This window comes from Mustela nivalis (genome assembly GCF_964662115.1).
Source record: "Mustela nivalis genome assembly, chromosome: 17".
NCBI classification, from domain to species: Eukaryota; Metazoa; Chordata; class Mammalia; order Carnivora; family Mustelidae; genus Mustela; species Mustela nivalis.
In genome coordinates this window covers 51032327-51047726 of record NC_139036.1, presented here as the reverse complement: position 1 = coordinate 51047726, position 15400 = coordinate 51032327, and the positions used below count along the sequence as shown (strand labels likewise).

The following is a 15400-nucleotide window of genomic DNA, read 5'->3' as shown; positions in this document are numbered from 1 at the left end:
CTAGCCAGCAATGCAGTGGGCCAAGTTTGTCCTTTGTCCTTTCTGTCACCGTAAAAGACAGAGAGCCACATAAGCCAAAAGTTGTGTCTTGCTCAGGTCAGCGGATATTTTGCTGCCGTGGCTTTTTGTGGAGTAAGAGCGGGCACACGACACGCCTCCTTCTGTCTCATGCCCAGTTACTTTCAAAGACAAGAAATAATCCTCCAGGTAGATCATTAGGGCCAAAAACACCCAGAATCGGGGGCCCATGGGCTGGGTAAAGGCTTCTGGGGGCAGGAGAAGCCAGTGTGACGGCCAAGGTGGGTGAGGCTTTGATTCTGAAGCTGGCCCATCACCTGTCACTGCTGAGGCCACAGCGCATGTTTCCCTTGGCTTCTAGGATCCAGAAACTGCCGAGGCTGCTGGTCGCATCGTCTAATGGACACCTTTACATCTACAACTTGGACCCTCAGGACGGAGGAGAATGTGTCTTAATCAAGACCCACAGGTGAAGAGACTAGTTTTCACAAAAGCCTTTTAAGCGCTGGCTGTGTCGAGCAGAGCAGCCGCCTGAGCCGGGGACGACGAGCCTCAGCGCCCTCGCTCGTCTTCCTCGCCGGCCTTCTCAGCGGCAGAGCTCGAGCGGGCGCGCGCTTCGTGCGGGGCTCCGTGTCCAGTGCCCTCACCACCCAGGACGCTCTAGAAAAGTGCCGGGATGAGTACCACGTGCTCGAAGAAAGGGAATGTCTTCCTGCAGCCTTTGCTCCTCGTGCATAATGGGTGCTCAACAGTGGTGCCCAAACAGAATCCAGAAGTTCTCCTGACATCTGTGACTGAGAGCAAGGCGACCTCCTCCGGCGGCGACAGGACAGCGCGAGCCCCCCGCTGCGAGTGTGGCTCAGCGTCCTCGCCAGGTGTTTCAGGAAGCGCAGAGGGCCCATCCTCGCTCAGTGCATCTACGAGAAAGAAGCTAAACATTAGAAGAAAGAAGCTAGCCATTTTTTTTTTTTTAACTTGATAAAACTAGCCAGCAACGTGGTGGGCCAAGAGCAAGAGAAAGGGGTCACTGGGAGTTGCATGATTGACACAGGCCGTTCAAGGTCCCTGGGAGGTCACATGACCCAGCGGTGTCCAGATAGGTCTATACTTTAAGCTCGAGTGGGCAAGCCTGAGCTTCCGGGTGCTTTTCCTTCTGGCAATAGCCTGGATATGTGATGATCTCTTTTTTCTCTCCCCTCCCCCCATTGCTGTAATTAGCTTGATTAGCTCAGGCACAACGGAAGAAAATAAAGAAAATGACCTCAGACCTTCATTACCTCAGTCTTACGCAGCAACTGTAGCCAGACCAAGCACCTCGTCGGCCTCCACGGTGCCAGGTGAGTGTGGATGGGGGGGCCTGGCCGGGGGCACCGTGGGGCCGCCTTTCCGACCGTGCTTTCTCTCTGCACCGTCACCCGTGGATGGAACACGCTCCCTGAACCCCTTCCCTCCTCCCAGGTGTGGCCGTGAGAACAGCCTTTCAAGTCAGGTCCCTAAACCTGGCAGGCAGAGCCCCAAACGAATAGGGTCACCCCTCTGAGAATTGGCCACAGGTGGAGAGTTGGCGGTGCCTGGGGTAGAAGGTGGGTGAGGTTGGCCGGAGCCTTGGAAACTGCACCTCGTGGGGACCTGACTCCTCTGCGGCAGTCTCTCCGTCCAGTTTTGGTACATGTGCTGCCGAAGCGAGCACCAGTCTCTCTCCATTCTAAAGGCAAAAGCAGCTTCCCGTGGTTTCCCTGGAGGCTCCCGCCCCGGGCTCATAGCGTAAGAAGAGGAGACCGTGGGGCTTCTCTCATGTCTCATTCTTGGTTTCCAGGTTATTCTGAGGACGGCGGAGCCCTCCGAGGAGAGGTTATTCCCGAACATGAGTTTGCCACCGGACCAGTGTGTCTTGATGACGAGAATGAATTCCCCCCTGTGAGCATTAGGAATCCCTAAGAGTGGCGCAGTCTGTGCGCTTAGAAGGAAGCCTTCACCTTGGGCAGGAGGCGAAGTCACTTTCCCTGTCCTCTCGCGCTGTCACAGCTAACCTCCCCTCTAATAGTCCGAAGCCATGGCGGCTGCCCTGTGCCGCAGGCCCCACAGACCAGCCGGCAGGTGTCAGGCTAAAGCTGGCAGCATTCCAATAACGAATACTAATCCGGGGAGTCTCAGCAGCCTGGAGGCATTTTAACCGGGCTTCCTTTGCACTCTCCGTGCTGCACAGGAGGTGGGTATTCGTGCCTGCATAAACTCCATTTGCCGGAGGCTCCTTTAAGGATGTCTTTGCAGAATACTGCCACCTTTTTGCTAAGGATGATTCTCTCACAGGGCTGGGCCTCTGTGCTCCGCAAGCCAGCTAGACCCTCACCCTCCTCAGGCTCTCACGGCCGACCTGGGCTCTCCCGGGCTGCCCGGCAGTCAGGCAGAGAGCGGGAGGCCCGGTGGAGCGCTCTGCTGCATTTCCCTGCGTCCTGCTTCAGCCCTTATGGCAACAAGCACCCTCCTGGTGGGCCCGGTGCAAGGCTTGGCTTCTTCCAGCATTCCTGTCTGAAGAGAGGATCCTTGCTCTGGGTGGCTGCCGGGGCCTCCTTAGCTTCTGATTCTTCAAGCTTCCATTTCGAGCAACCTGCAGACAGCTCTTGGGAGCTACGGTTAGAGTGGGGCACAGATACACCGGAAATCATTTAGACTTGGAAGCCGTGTTTGGGCCCAGACTCAAAGAGCTGTGGAGTCAGGCTCCTGCAGCTGGACTGGGCTCCTCAGGGCCTGTTAGGTCTCAGGCTACAGTGTTTTCCCCAGAGCACTACTTCACATCAGTTGAAATTCCATTTGCAAAAGGATGGCATCCAGGTCTAGTTTCTTTCTTGTAGAAGTCCTGGGGCGACCTGGTAAGCCCAGTCAGCTTTAAAAAAAAAAAAAGGCTGTTTGGGGCCCTCCGTGCATGACGAGAGGGATGGGGTTGGGACAGCCCATAAAGGCTCTGCAGAGTTCTGCTTGAGAGGTACATTTCTGGCTTTTAATAGGCAGATTGCCAAACCCAGTGCCAGTAAGTCCAGTTTATATTTTAGGGGTGGAAAGCACTGGTTCTTAAAAACACTCATTATAAATATAAAATCAGCTGTCGGCTTGCTGTCTCCTGATAAACCAGTTGTTTTGCCTTTGGGTTCTCATACCCCAACTAGCCATAAAGGGGGTTCTTCCATTCCCCTCAAGAGTTGGCGGTCAGTTACCCGAGGTTGTATCTTCTAGGAACCAGAGCAGAGCAGACGTGGGGGGATAACTGTGTCCCACGACATCCAGGTTTAGAGGTTTCACCCACTAGGTTCCATTTCAGTAGTTTTGGTGAAAGTCTGTGACTGCTACAAGAGACTATTTGATTATTAATTAGGTCCTTAACTGTCATCAAAGTAAGCTCTACAACCTCTTGTACTTAAACAATTGGCGTACTTCAGATACTGGCTTTCAGGAGATGGTCCCCTGCCAAAGAAAACCTGCATAAAATAATAGGTACACTGTGTCTATCCTGTGTTTGAAGTTTAAAAAAAAAAAAAATGGAGATGCTTAAAATCTAGTGATAGAACTTGTCGAGAGGCCTGTTCACCTAAACACTGCCAGGAAGCTGGGTATGAGCCGCTTGTCCCATCTCCCTCTTAAGAACCAAACACATAAAGTTGGTTTAACTTGCTTCTGGGATTTTTACTTAGACACAAGGAAGGCCTCCTGCCAGTGAGAGTGTGGCTCGCTGAATGAGATCCCCGTTAGACCCTACAGCTGGTGGTTGGGGTCATGGAGGCCATCAAGACCCCAGCCCCGCCCTCCAGCCTCCAGACAGACAGGGAGGACAGGACCGAGCTGCTATGGACTCCCAGTGTGGCGGCAGACAGCCTTGTCCATCTCACTACACGGGGGTCAGAGGTGTGAGGGCCACAGGGACCTCCTCTCGACATGGACCATCTCGTGCCCTTACTGGCAACGATGTCCAACAGGAGAGGAGATGTGGACAACTCCTCTCCTTCCCTTATTCTCATCAGTGTGCCTGTTACACATACGTGGCCAGAATTCACACCTCTACCCACATCTCTTAAAAACTTCTGGGATCGTGAAAAGATCTTGGAGTCTCAGCTTTGTTCAAACCACCTCTCTTTCAGCTCAGATCATGGGCTTGCCCCGCTAATCTCCGGAGGGGCTCCCTGGGCCTTTGCCTTCAGAACACAGGTCATTGCAAGTGGGTTTTCCCTTGTTTTCGTTGTGTGTGTGTGTGTGTGTGTGTGTGTGTGTGTGTGTGTGTGTGTGTGTGTTTTAAAATATACTCACATGTCCCTGGATCTGATCACTCTTATCTCCTTGAGATTTACTCTGCTCCATAAACAATAAGAGAACCGATCATTTCAGGTACTGTAGAAAGGTGCCACATTTGGGAAGCTGTTTTTGTTGTAAGAACACATCAACCTTTACAAGTCTGTGTATTCTCTCCAACTAGTCTTACTCTCGTGAGCAGGAGTAAGGGAATTGGGACCAAGGGTATTTACCGACTTTTTAGTAGTGATTTAGCAGTCTGTGTTTACAAAATGAGCCTTTAAAAAAATGCATATACATATAAATACCCACACATGTACACACATTTTATACATAGTATTTTTTTGGAAACTGTGCCACACTCGTCTACACCTAAGATGGGTGGATTTTCTCTGGCCGCGAGTGACGGCCAGTCCGTGGACATGCGGAAAATCTCCACAGTGCCCAGCCTCCCCCTGCTGACCCCGTGTGGGCTCAGATCTCTTAATAATGCAGCCTGCCTAACCACCTCTTCCTGGAAAGAGTAAGGCCATTCTGTTTTGATTTTGGTAGATAATCTTGTGCCGTGGAAGTCAGAAGGGCAAAACGAAGCAGTCTTGATGAGAAGCGCACCTCAGAAATCAGGACACCCCCCTGTCAGGTGGTTTTGGAGAAAACAAGGAAGGTGGAAGAATGGAGTACAGTTGTGTGTGCAGAAAGGGGGGCAGGGGCTGCCTGCTTAAGCCACAGGACATGGTTCATGGCTCTCCGAGCTCTCCTCTGCCCTGGTTGCCAGTGGATACGAGACACACTATAGACACATCTTGCTATCCGAAATATTATGTTACAGCCATAGTGTCAATGTTAACCAACCATATTGGTCTATAACCGGAACTTATATGGTGAAGGGCATTCTTTTAAATGTATGCCATGTAAAAATGTACTTATAGGAAAATCTCTTTGAATTGTATTTCTTGTATATTACGTACATAGAGAGACTGTTTTCTGCCAGGCAAAGTATTTTTGCAGTGATTGCAATAAATCATTTATTACCTTTTGAGTCCCATTTAGGACACTAATAATAAAATCATGGCAATTCATTTTTGAGGTTTTCAACTTTTATTTCTTCCTGGTTTTAGGAAGCAGGAAGGATGCCTAAAATCTTTAGAATACAGTCCTCCGGTCTTTAAAAGCGGGAGGAGGGAGGCGAGCGGAGCCATGGCTTTCTGTGGGTTCTTCTGTGCTGAGACCCGGAAACCTCTAACTCGGTCCTAGTCTGCGTCGGTGCTACTCAGGTCTCCCCCAGCAGCCGCCCAGAAATGGAGCCTCTTGGGCCCCACCCCCAGACCCACAGATCAGAGTCTGCACTTCTGCAAGCGCCCAGCTGACAGGGATGCATATTAAAGATGGAGAAGCAGTGTCCTCCATCCCAGCTGGGATGAACCTATGCTAAAGCGACCAGCCAAACTGGGCGCAGAGAAAGGAAACTGAAATACAGTAAGTGCTGTGTCAGGGCACGTGGCCAGCATTTTCCTAAATCGCCTTCTTTCATCCTCAGATTCAAAGAATCACAGCCGGGGCTTGACCCAGATCTAGCTCCGAAGTCCGAATGCTCTTGGCTCGACCACCACACGCGGGAGGGGCTGCCGGGGGCACAACACAGTGGCTTCAGGACAATAGTCAGAGACTTAGTTTTACAGCATCTGGAGCTGGAGCTGGGACTTGCCCTCGCTTCCTAACACCTTCTGCCTGGGGGGAAATCGGTCTGGCAGGTGCTCTGGGACTCTGGCAACGGCAGGCGACGTGGTGGGGACTGCAGCAGGGGGTCACAGAAGGATCATGAGTGTAATCTGCTCTGGAGGTGTTGTCACCAGCAATGTCTAGGAGGACATCGGCGAGGACCTCCCTGACCACGGGCAGTACGCCCTGGTATTCGGCACCGTCTCTGTCTAGAGGCACAGCTTCCCCAGCATCGTCTTCCAGGTTAAAGATCAGAGGCGGCTCGTGATGCTGCGCGGGCCCCACGGCCCCATCACAGGCTCTGGCTCCACCTAGAGAGAGGGTGACAACAAGTACCCCGTCAGACTAGCTTTGGCCCTGTGCTGGGAAGAGGAGAATCGTGATTGACCATACACTCATCCAAACAGCCCAGGTCTTCAATATTCAAACAACTGCTCTGCCTGTCCAAGGAATCGCCTGGAGATTCATTCCGGGGACTCCCATTGTCCAGAATGACTTGGAACTTCTCCCGAACTTGCCTTCAGAGCCCTTAGGACAGCCAATCAGGGATCTCTCCTCTCTACCCTTTGTGAGGAAGTAAGATCTCTTCCCCTAAACACTGATTTCTTGAACACCAAAATCCGCATCAGGTGGACGGGGCAGGAAGGCGAGGCGAGTCATTTCACTTTGGGTTGCAGCTGAGATTCTTGTACGAACTCGAATCTGGCTACGGAGGCAGCCTCAGAAGAGGAGCAACAAAAAATGGGAGTCATGGCTGCATCCTTAGCTCTTAATGATTCAGGTGACTGTTATTTTTTTTTTTTTCCCTGCCTTTTCCATTCAAAAAATAGGTATCTGGCAGAAGTTAATATAATTCGACCGAATAAACAAAAGGAATCCCTGCAAAGGACAGCCATCAGAAATGCGGCAATCCCTGAATGCCTCCTTGGGCTTGGAGCTTCCTGGCAGCCAAAAAATAGGGCAGAAACTCATCAGTTGCTCAGGGAAAGCCACGCTCTTGCCTACTTGTCCTCCTTAATGGTCTTCCCCCTACAGCTGACATTCAGGTCACTCGGCAGAACCCGAGAGTGCCTGTCTTTGCCTAGAATCTGGAGTCCAATTTGGCTCTTCATTGCCAAGAAAGGGCAGACAGAGAATGAGGTTTGCAGACAGTCGAGCAAGGCCAGCGGTGAATGCCTCTTAGAAAAATGTAAGACTTCCACTCCACAGAATCATGGAACAAGCACTCCTACGGATAACACTTCTAAATTCTAGGCAACATATTTAGGAAAAAAAAAAAAAAAAAAGGAAGGCACCAGGAAGTTACCAAGGTAGGCAGAAACTGAAAAGAACTTGATCACTGAAACACAGAGGTCACGGGGGTTGGGTCTAAGTTTAAGAGACCCATCCCCCAACAGAGACACCCCTCAACCTGTGTAGCAGGGAGGAGCTAGAGCCCAGCGAGGGAACTGTCATCCCTTTGACTTGAGCTCTTTGGGACAGAGCTCAGGGCTGCCTGAGAAAATGGACGAGTAGAAATCTCAGGAAGGAGGAGGGAGCCAGAGAGGAGAAAGCCCCAAAATTCGCGGATAAACTCCCTCCACATCATTCTCTAATGTAGTAGATGTCAAGACATGTTGTTTATCTGAAATAGTTTTGAGTAATAAGGATGAGAATTTTCAAAGAGAAGGGGAAGGGAGGGATCAAAACAGGGCACACTCTTCCTCCCCAACACACACCCAGATGCGTGGGGCTCCGTCCTCCCCACCCTCGTGCTCACCATCCCGGGACTTGGTGACTCTTCAGAAGAAGAACTTCCCTCCCCTGGGTGTCATAATTCCTGTCCGATTGTGATCGTTTCTGAACAGTCCGATGACTTCATAGTAACATTCAGGATTCCAAACCCGTGGGGCCAAGGGCTTTCTGGCAGGGCTGTGACTTCTGAAATTAACTCGGCCTGCAGAACCCATACCTCTGAGATAATGTAATGTAAGGACTGTAATCTAGAAACTTTCCATCTGAAAGCATAACAAATATCTGACTGGTTTGTATTTTAGGCTTTGGAGAATCAATAATTCTTGTGGCATTTTTAATATCCCTCAAGTTATGAACTCAAAGAACTTGTTTTGTTTTTATGCCACGTTTTTCTTCGGGATCACGTATTTACACTCAAGGAAAATCATTTCTGTTCTTTATAATTCTTTGGAATGCTCTAACATGAAACAACTGAATCAAATTGGAATCTGCACCAGGTCCCAGATTTTGTTTTGCTTATTTTTTTTTGTTTTTCATTCACTGAAAGAAAAATGTTAGGGTCCCTGCAAGGTATGAGGCGCTGTGTTCAGCACTTAAAGACAACAAAAATGAAACATCTTACAAAGCTCAAAACTAGTAGGGGAAATAAAACATGGACCCAAATGATTGGCATACACGGCAGAACGTGATCATGATCAGAGGTTCCCCAAACTGTACCCAGCCGGGAAGATGAGAGGGAGTTTTATGACCTGACTGGGGTACTGAGAGAGGTTTTGATATGAGGCCAAGGACGAAGGCCATTGCTCTTGGAGAACTGACCCTGGAAAAGTATGGGGACCCAGGCTGGAAGGAGCCTGAACTCAGTGGGCAGCAAGAAGCCACTGGAAGATTCTGAGAATCAAACGGACCCAGTATCACATTTCTACAACGTACATTTAAGACGGTTGGCTAATGAACCACGATGCAGAGACTTCTGTCAGTTTGCTAACTCAACCTCTCAAGTCTATTTTCTGAAACAGTCCATTGTCCAGTAAATTACACTTTAAAGTATCCCTAAGCTCCCATTTCATGTTCAGCCAAACAGGCATTTAAAGCCAAACAACGGAATGAAACGCTCTTCAGGGGAAAGGAACCGTCTTAAGCGTGCTGACCGGCTCTGAGCTTGCTGGAAATGTCAGCCAATGGCAGAAAGACCTTGTTTTCCTGTTCGTGGGGGCAGAGAGCCTGTGCTGGGACAGGGGTGGGGGTGCCTTGGGCCCCGGGAGCTCCCTGTAGGAGGCTAGCCCCCACCCACTCCTAGAGGCCTCCGGGAAGATCTGGGCAGGGGACACCTGACTCACCGCTGATGTAGAAGGCCTTGTAGCGCCCCAGGCGGACCGTCTGAAGGGCTCCATACTCTCCAGCCGCCCCACTGTTGGGATGGAAAAGTACCTGAGGAAGAGGAGCAGGACTTCCTAACCAGACAGCCACGCTGGTGACTCCCCGGAAAGCATTCCTTTCTCCGTCCTGGTGCCCAGCCTACCAACCCCACCCCAAAATGGCCCCAAATGCCCACCAACCCGGGCCTGTGGGCCACACCAGCCAACCCCCCTGCGAGGCCTCCCTGAAGTAGCTGTCTGGCCAGTTAATTAAATCAGAGTGGGCTGTCGCTCGCGGCAGATTCCTGCAGAATGCACAGGGTCCAGGGCAAAATCAAAGTGAGAGAAACCTTGTTCAATGCCAAAGAACGTCAAGAGGGCACAGCATCAGCTCTTGAAACTGGCTGCAGGGCTGTCCTAAGTGCAGGGGACTCCATGTGACACGCCAGTCACCCACCTGCCAGGACCCCAGCCCTCAAGTTCACGCTAGGGCCTGGGGATCTGCCTGTCTCCCAGATCTTCCCAGGGACTCTGGCACAGATGTTCCTTAGATCTCCTTGGAAGAACAGCTTCTTTAGCATCCCCCTGACTTTCGGGCTCTCCCTCGAGTAAGGGTGGCCAGAGAAGGTATCCTTGAGAGGCATGGTTTCTCCAGAAGTGAGCACAGCCTAACACGGATGTCCTCACCTTTGACTCAATCCTAACATTCGGACTGAGGAAATCCTCATCAGACCATGGATGAAAGCATCACCCTATAGAGCAGAAACACACCTAATTCAGGCTTTGCCAAGGGCAGGATTTGGTAGAAAATAAATGACTGGTGTCCTTGGTCAGTTGGTGGGTTTGGGCTGCAAGCAGGAGGCCGCCCTGGGATGAACCATGACCGATATATATCACTGGAAAGGCGCTTACGTGATTCAAAGTTTCCATGGGGCTAAAAAAAAAAAAAAAATGAGAAACATCTGTTGGAGCAGTAAACAGCTGTCCCCCCAAGTTTCCCGGCTCCGAGAGGATGCCGCGGAGGGCGGGGCTCCTCCCACACCTGCAGCTTCCGTGCTATGCTCTCGTGACAGTCCCCGCAAGGTCCCCAGCCAGTGTGATGACAGCAGGCTCCTTCCAAACAGGAAAAGGAGTCGTAACTCAAAACCCACTCTTCTGCCAGGCCTGCAGGAAGCCAAGCCCGTCACCGCAGGAGGCCGTTTGGTTTCCTCCTGGAGAAGGCAGGAAGTGGGGGACTGGGAAAAACGACCTAAGACGTGCTCAGACATCCAGGAGGTGGGAGTCACGCTCCGCTGGTTCAAATCGTGACCATGATTTGAGACTCTGTCACAGAAATTCCGTCAGGGTGGGCTGCCAGGTCCAGGATATTTATGCCGCGTTACCAGAGGCAACTTCCAAAATCCAAGAGGAAGAGGAAGCAAAACTTCAGGTTGGCTCCCGCTCCAAAACAGGGATGGGTTCTGTTTTCCTTCGTGCAGACTGGCCAGGGCGTTCTTGTTTCTATCAACAGAGGAAGAAGGCTGGCAAATTTACACATGAATCACCGCTGAAGACTGGTCCTCTCCGGGGACACTGGGTCGGAATTTCAAAGATAACTTTATCTTCTGCAACCGGCTGCACCGTCTTCCCAGCTTCCTTACCTGTTCCCTTTGTTCCATTTTGTTTTAAGCAGGTGAGCATCTCCTCGGGCCCTAGAGGTCCGGGGGTTTGTGGTACATGCGTGCACACGCACGCGCACACACACACACACGCATGCACACACGTGCAGGTGAGGCTGCAAAGCCCTGCTCCAGAAGGGGTCAGCCACCCGGCAGGGCGGCTTCCACCACTAGGGGCCTCCCTAAGAGAAGTGATGCCACTTCCTGAGCCTTGCAACCCAGTGCCCAGCTCCTGGGCGGATGGCCTCCCGGAAGGTGCCATGTCTTTCAGGACCCACAGCAGCCCCAGACCGGTTTGGACTGGCAGATGCAGAGCCATTAAAGAAGCCTTCCCTTTGCTGACAATGTGTGGACTTAGTGGTGACCTAGAGCTGTTGGAGGACTCGACCCCTGGGGACATGACAACCTCGCGTGCTTCTATCGGGGCAAACACAAAAGCGGGATACCCGGGGCAGCCTCCCCAGTCAGGCGCCCCACACCTCCCTGTGGTTGCCCTCAGGACCCAGATGCAGACCAGGTGCAAGACAGCGCAGGCTGCTGGCAGCCGCTACGGGTTTTAAACACCGACCCATGCCCCTTTGGGAAAACCCGGCAGCCCATGATTTGCCTTTAAATCCCTCCACATTGGCCAGGGCAGTCGCCAGTGGGCCTGTGGCTCTAGGCGGCTTGAGCTCTTCAACTTGCGGTTACTTCATTTGCAAAATAGGGAAGAACCCCACAGCCGAGCCGTATTTGCATACTGTTTTTGAGATGATCATCTAGGAGTTACTTTGAGCTTCTTGAAACGATTGGTTTTCTAAACCACACCATACTGGAACCCTTGTAAGCCCAGGACCCGTCACAGTGTGGACACACAGTGTGCTTCTTAAAAAATCCACGGGGAGTCCCAAAGGTGTCTGTACACATCTGCATATGGTTGTAAAGCTGTGCGGTCACTCCCTGCACCTCCTGGCCTCTCTCTCAGCAAATTCAAGACGATTTACTCTAGTCTTTCCAGCGGGTGACCAGAAAAGACCTGATCCAGGGCCAACAACCACCTGTGCTGCCCTCAAACTCCAAATATTCTTATCTCCAGCGTCTTCACAAACACTGTGGGCATCTGGTGCTGGGGAGGCTGGGTGTGGCCCGAAGGTACCAGCACCTGAGAGCTTTTGCTCTTGAAGAGTCCATCAGTGACTTCCGGTGAGCCCTGAGTGATGTTTCCTCCTGGGCCCCGGGGTGTGGTCAGGGAGCCACCCAGCCGAGTCCCCACACATCCTCTGTCCCCACGAAAACCCCCAACAGTGCTGCGGCATGGGTCTCATCTTCCCACCTGGTTCCTGTGCCCCCCCCCACCACCCAGGCACTAGCCCAGCAACAGAGAGGCCCCAAGCCTGGGCCTAGGTGACTCTGCACAAGTGGAGGGAGAGTGAGCGCTCTTGAGTCTGAGAACGGAAGTGAGTGCGAAGGAGCTGGCTTCCACAGGCAGACCAAGCACGTCAAGGAGCCCAGAGTCCTTGAAGCACTTCCTGGTGACCCCAATCATTCTGTTAGTAGCCGCCATAATAAACACTCAGGAGCACCTCTCCACTGACGTCTTCCATAAACCCCCAGGGTCACATACTGCAAACCTCCAGTCTGAAGGCGGAAACCATCTTCCTGCTGCTTCGCTGCGTCTCAGCAGGACTCAGCCTGAAGGGGTCAGCAGCTCTAGAAGGTTCCTTATTGCAGAAGAAGCCATACTTCTTCAGAGGGCATGACTGACAAACCCTAGAAACTGCATGAATGCTCACAGAAGCATAGGGGGCCCCTCTTGGGGCCAGAGTGCTGGCCTGCCCAGGGACGGCTGAGGTGTGGGGGCGGCTTTGGTGACGGTCACTGCACATCTGAGCAGCATTTGAGTCACTCCCATGTGATCCTCGGTAAAGACACAAATAGACCCTTTGATGTGTCGGTCCTGAACTGAGAAGCCATGTGCTTGCCGGGTCCTACAAAGGGGTTTGGGGTTCCCTCCGCCCACTTCCTCTTCCTTTGGGTGAAAGGAAAACACACGGAAATGACATGGAAAGGCCATTGGGCCCGACACTTCCTGTCACTGCCCCTGAAAGCCTCAGCACACATGGGGAGGGGACCCTGAGGTGCAGGGGCTACAGTCACAGGCTGGGCCCTCCGGGAGCCAGGGGGAAAGGCGGGGGCATAAAGCGTTCATTGGCCCTGCCTTCCAAGAGCTGTTTCGTTCAGGTGTCTGCATTCATTTACTCATTAGATCCACACTGACCCCATGCTGGCTAGGGGCCAGGCACTGCGAGGTGCGTTGAGAATTCTTGGTGAGATCCTTGCCTTCCAGAAAGTTCCATTTTGGGGGGGGTGGGCAGATACACAAGTCACTCTCACTACTCAGCCATCTCCTCCCACAAAAAAAGTGCCAGGTGCTTACGATGTCAGAAAACTCGGTAATTGTGAAAAAATCCTGTTATCGGGAATCAGCTCTCCCCTGATACCAGCTCTAAGCCAAATATCTGGATTGGCAAACTGGATTGACTGCAGGGGAAGAGGGAGAGGGGAGTGGAAAGAGAGGTTTGTCTCAAAGACCTCATCTACAAGGCCTTCTCAAACTAGGTCTGGAGCAGCCACCTGCATGTATCGTCCCCAGATGGTTCTCTTTGCACAAAGGTGGCTCTGGATGAGAGGCAGCAGGCCGATCCCCTGAAAAGCCCAAGCAGAGCACACACCTCCTCCACTTACCCTGTGCCCAGTCTGCAACCAGCCAAAGAGCACCTCGGAGGCATCCAAACCATCAAAGTGCCGGTCCTTGGGCAGGCTGGCCCCGGCCAGAGCTACCACGGTGGGGAAGATGTCCAGCACACTGCAGAAAGAACAAGACAGCATCGCCCCTGCTATTTCCAGACTCTCTCCCTGGGCACCCTGTGGTCGAGGCCCACCCAAGCCAGCCCAGACTGAGCACTGGCATTCTCCCTCACAGCCCACCCCCCGCCTGCCTCTTCTTTCTTCGGGTTCCACCTGGATTTCTGTTCCCCAAAGAGGAAGAATGGCACAGCGGTTTCACACTCAAGCCCTGCAGCTGAGAGTTACCTGGCCTCAAATCCCAAGGTTGCATCTACCTGGCTTCTCAATGCCTCAATTTTCTATTCTTTAAAATGGGCATGATGATAATAGTGCCCACCTCATGGGGTTTTGTGTGGATGAGACACACAGAGAAGGCACGTAGAAGACTTCTGAACGGGCTCACAGGGTTCTTGTGTTATAATTATTCACAAGAGGGACACCTGGGTGGCTCAGTCAGTTATGTCTCTGCCTTCACCTTAAGGTCATGATCCCAGGGTCCTGGGATCAAGGCCCTTGGTTGGGCTCCCTGCTCAGGTGGGAGTCACCTTCTCCCTCTCCCTCTGCCCCTCTTTTCTCTTGTGCTCTTTCTCAACTAAATAAATAAAATCTGTTTAAAAAAATCAAAATGGGGCACCTGGGTGGCTCAGTCGTTAAGTATCTGCCTTCGGCTCAGGTCATGATTCCTGGGGTCCTGGGATCAAGCCCCGCATTGGGCTCCATGCTTGGCAGGAAGCCTGCTTCTCTCTCTACCATTCCCCCTGCTTGTGTCCCCTCTCTTGCTGTTTCTCTCTGTCAGATAAAATCTTTTTTTTTTCTTTAAAAAGGATATTTATTTTAAAAAAATAAAATAAAAATTAAAACTGTTCACAAAAGCATCCCTATGGACCTAAGAACAAAGGGGTTCTACCTGTTACCAGCTAAGCCACAGGCACTAGCTGAGAGGGGACAGTGTGTGACAGGTACCTGCTAGAGAAAGTATACTTCGTTATTACTTCCCTGGGTCTCTGTGTCACAAATATTCAGTCTTTGTTTAAAATGCCATGGTGGGGGCACCTGGGTGGCTCAGTGGGTTAAGCCTCTGCCTTCGGCTCAGGTCATGATCTCAGGGTGCTGGGATCGAGCCCCACATCGGGCTCTCTGCTCAGCGGGGAGCCTGCTTCCTCCTCTCTCTCTCTCTGCCTCTGCCTACTTGTGATCTCTCTGTCCAATAAATAAAATGCTGTGGTACATGAAACAGTCCACCCCTTTATTTCAGTTACTTTTTCCCCATTACAAAATAGCAGATGTTTACGGTAGGAGAAGAAATACATAGAACATGTAGAAATATAAAAGAGAGAACAATGCACACATAGTGCATTACCCAAAGCTAGCCACTGTTACCATTTTGGTGGATTTTGTTAATGTGATTTTTTTAAGTCATGTGGTACATAAACTTTACTCTGTTCTAGGGCCCATCTCCTGCCAGCTTGCTGTGCTTTGTCAGGAAAAAAACTCTCTGGTGTAAACGAATGCACTGTCCTTTCAACAAGGCTATTTCTATCCAAGGGCCAGGCCAAATGAGTCAGTGGGCTGCGAGGCAGTCATGGAGGCAGGGCAAGGTAAGCCCCCTCCACCCCAGCCACAGAGAGGCCCTGGTTTGCCTGAGGCTGGGCACAGCCCCGAGCTTCGGGCATACTTCTGCTCGCCCCATACCCCCAGGGCAGAATCTCTCCCTGGACAATGGCACAGAATGTTTCTGGTTTGCCTTCAGCTTTCATGGTCCACACAGCTGGTAGCTTGTCTCTGGAGATATTCGGTCCAGGAGCTAGC

The 15400-nt window shown here is 51.7% G+C and overlaps 2 protein-coding genes across 12 annotated transcripts in view; one reads left to right on the top strand and one right to left on the bottom strand.

Annotated features, from left to right (window-relative positions):
• WIPI1 (WD repeat domain, phosphoinositide interacting 1) overlaps positions 1–5375 on the top strand; it is a 33084-nt gene extending 27709 nt beyond the window's left edge. The window contains exons 10-13 of the mRNA XM_082708288.1: positions 380–487; positions 1237–1355; positions 1835–1935; positions 4849–5375. Of these exons, the coding sequence (XP_082564414.1) occupies positions 380–487; positions 1237–1355; positions 1835–1935; positions 4849–4896 (376 nt within the window). The 3' untranslated portion in view covers positions 4897–5375. The remainder of the gene's footprint in view (positions 1–379; positions 488–1236; positions 1356–1834; positions 1936–4848) is intronic.
• Positions 5376–15400, bottom strand: part of ARSG (arylsulfatase G) — a 102163-nt gene continuing 92138 nt past the window's right edge. For 5 of the 11 annotated variants that reach the window (XM_082708278.1, XM_082708282.1, XM_082708281.1 and 2 more), the window contains 3 exons: positions 13490–13610; positions 9090–9180; positions 5376–6326 (listed from right to left, as the gene is read on the bottom strand). In XM_082708278.1, the coding sequence (XP_082564404.1) occupies positions 5956–6326; positions 9090–9180; positions 13490–13610 (583 nt within the window). In that variant the 3' untranslated portion in view covers positions 5376–5955. Of the gene's footprint in view, positions 6327–7774; positions 7952–9089; positions 9181–9878; positions 10042–13489; positions 13611–15400 lie in introns of those variants that run through there. The other 6 variants (XM_082708284.1, XM_082708285.1, XR_014305057.1 and 3 more) reach the window with 5 other exon arrangements.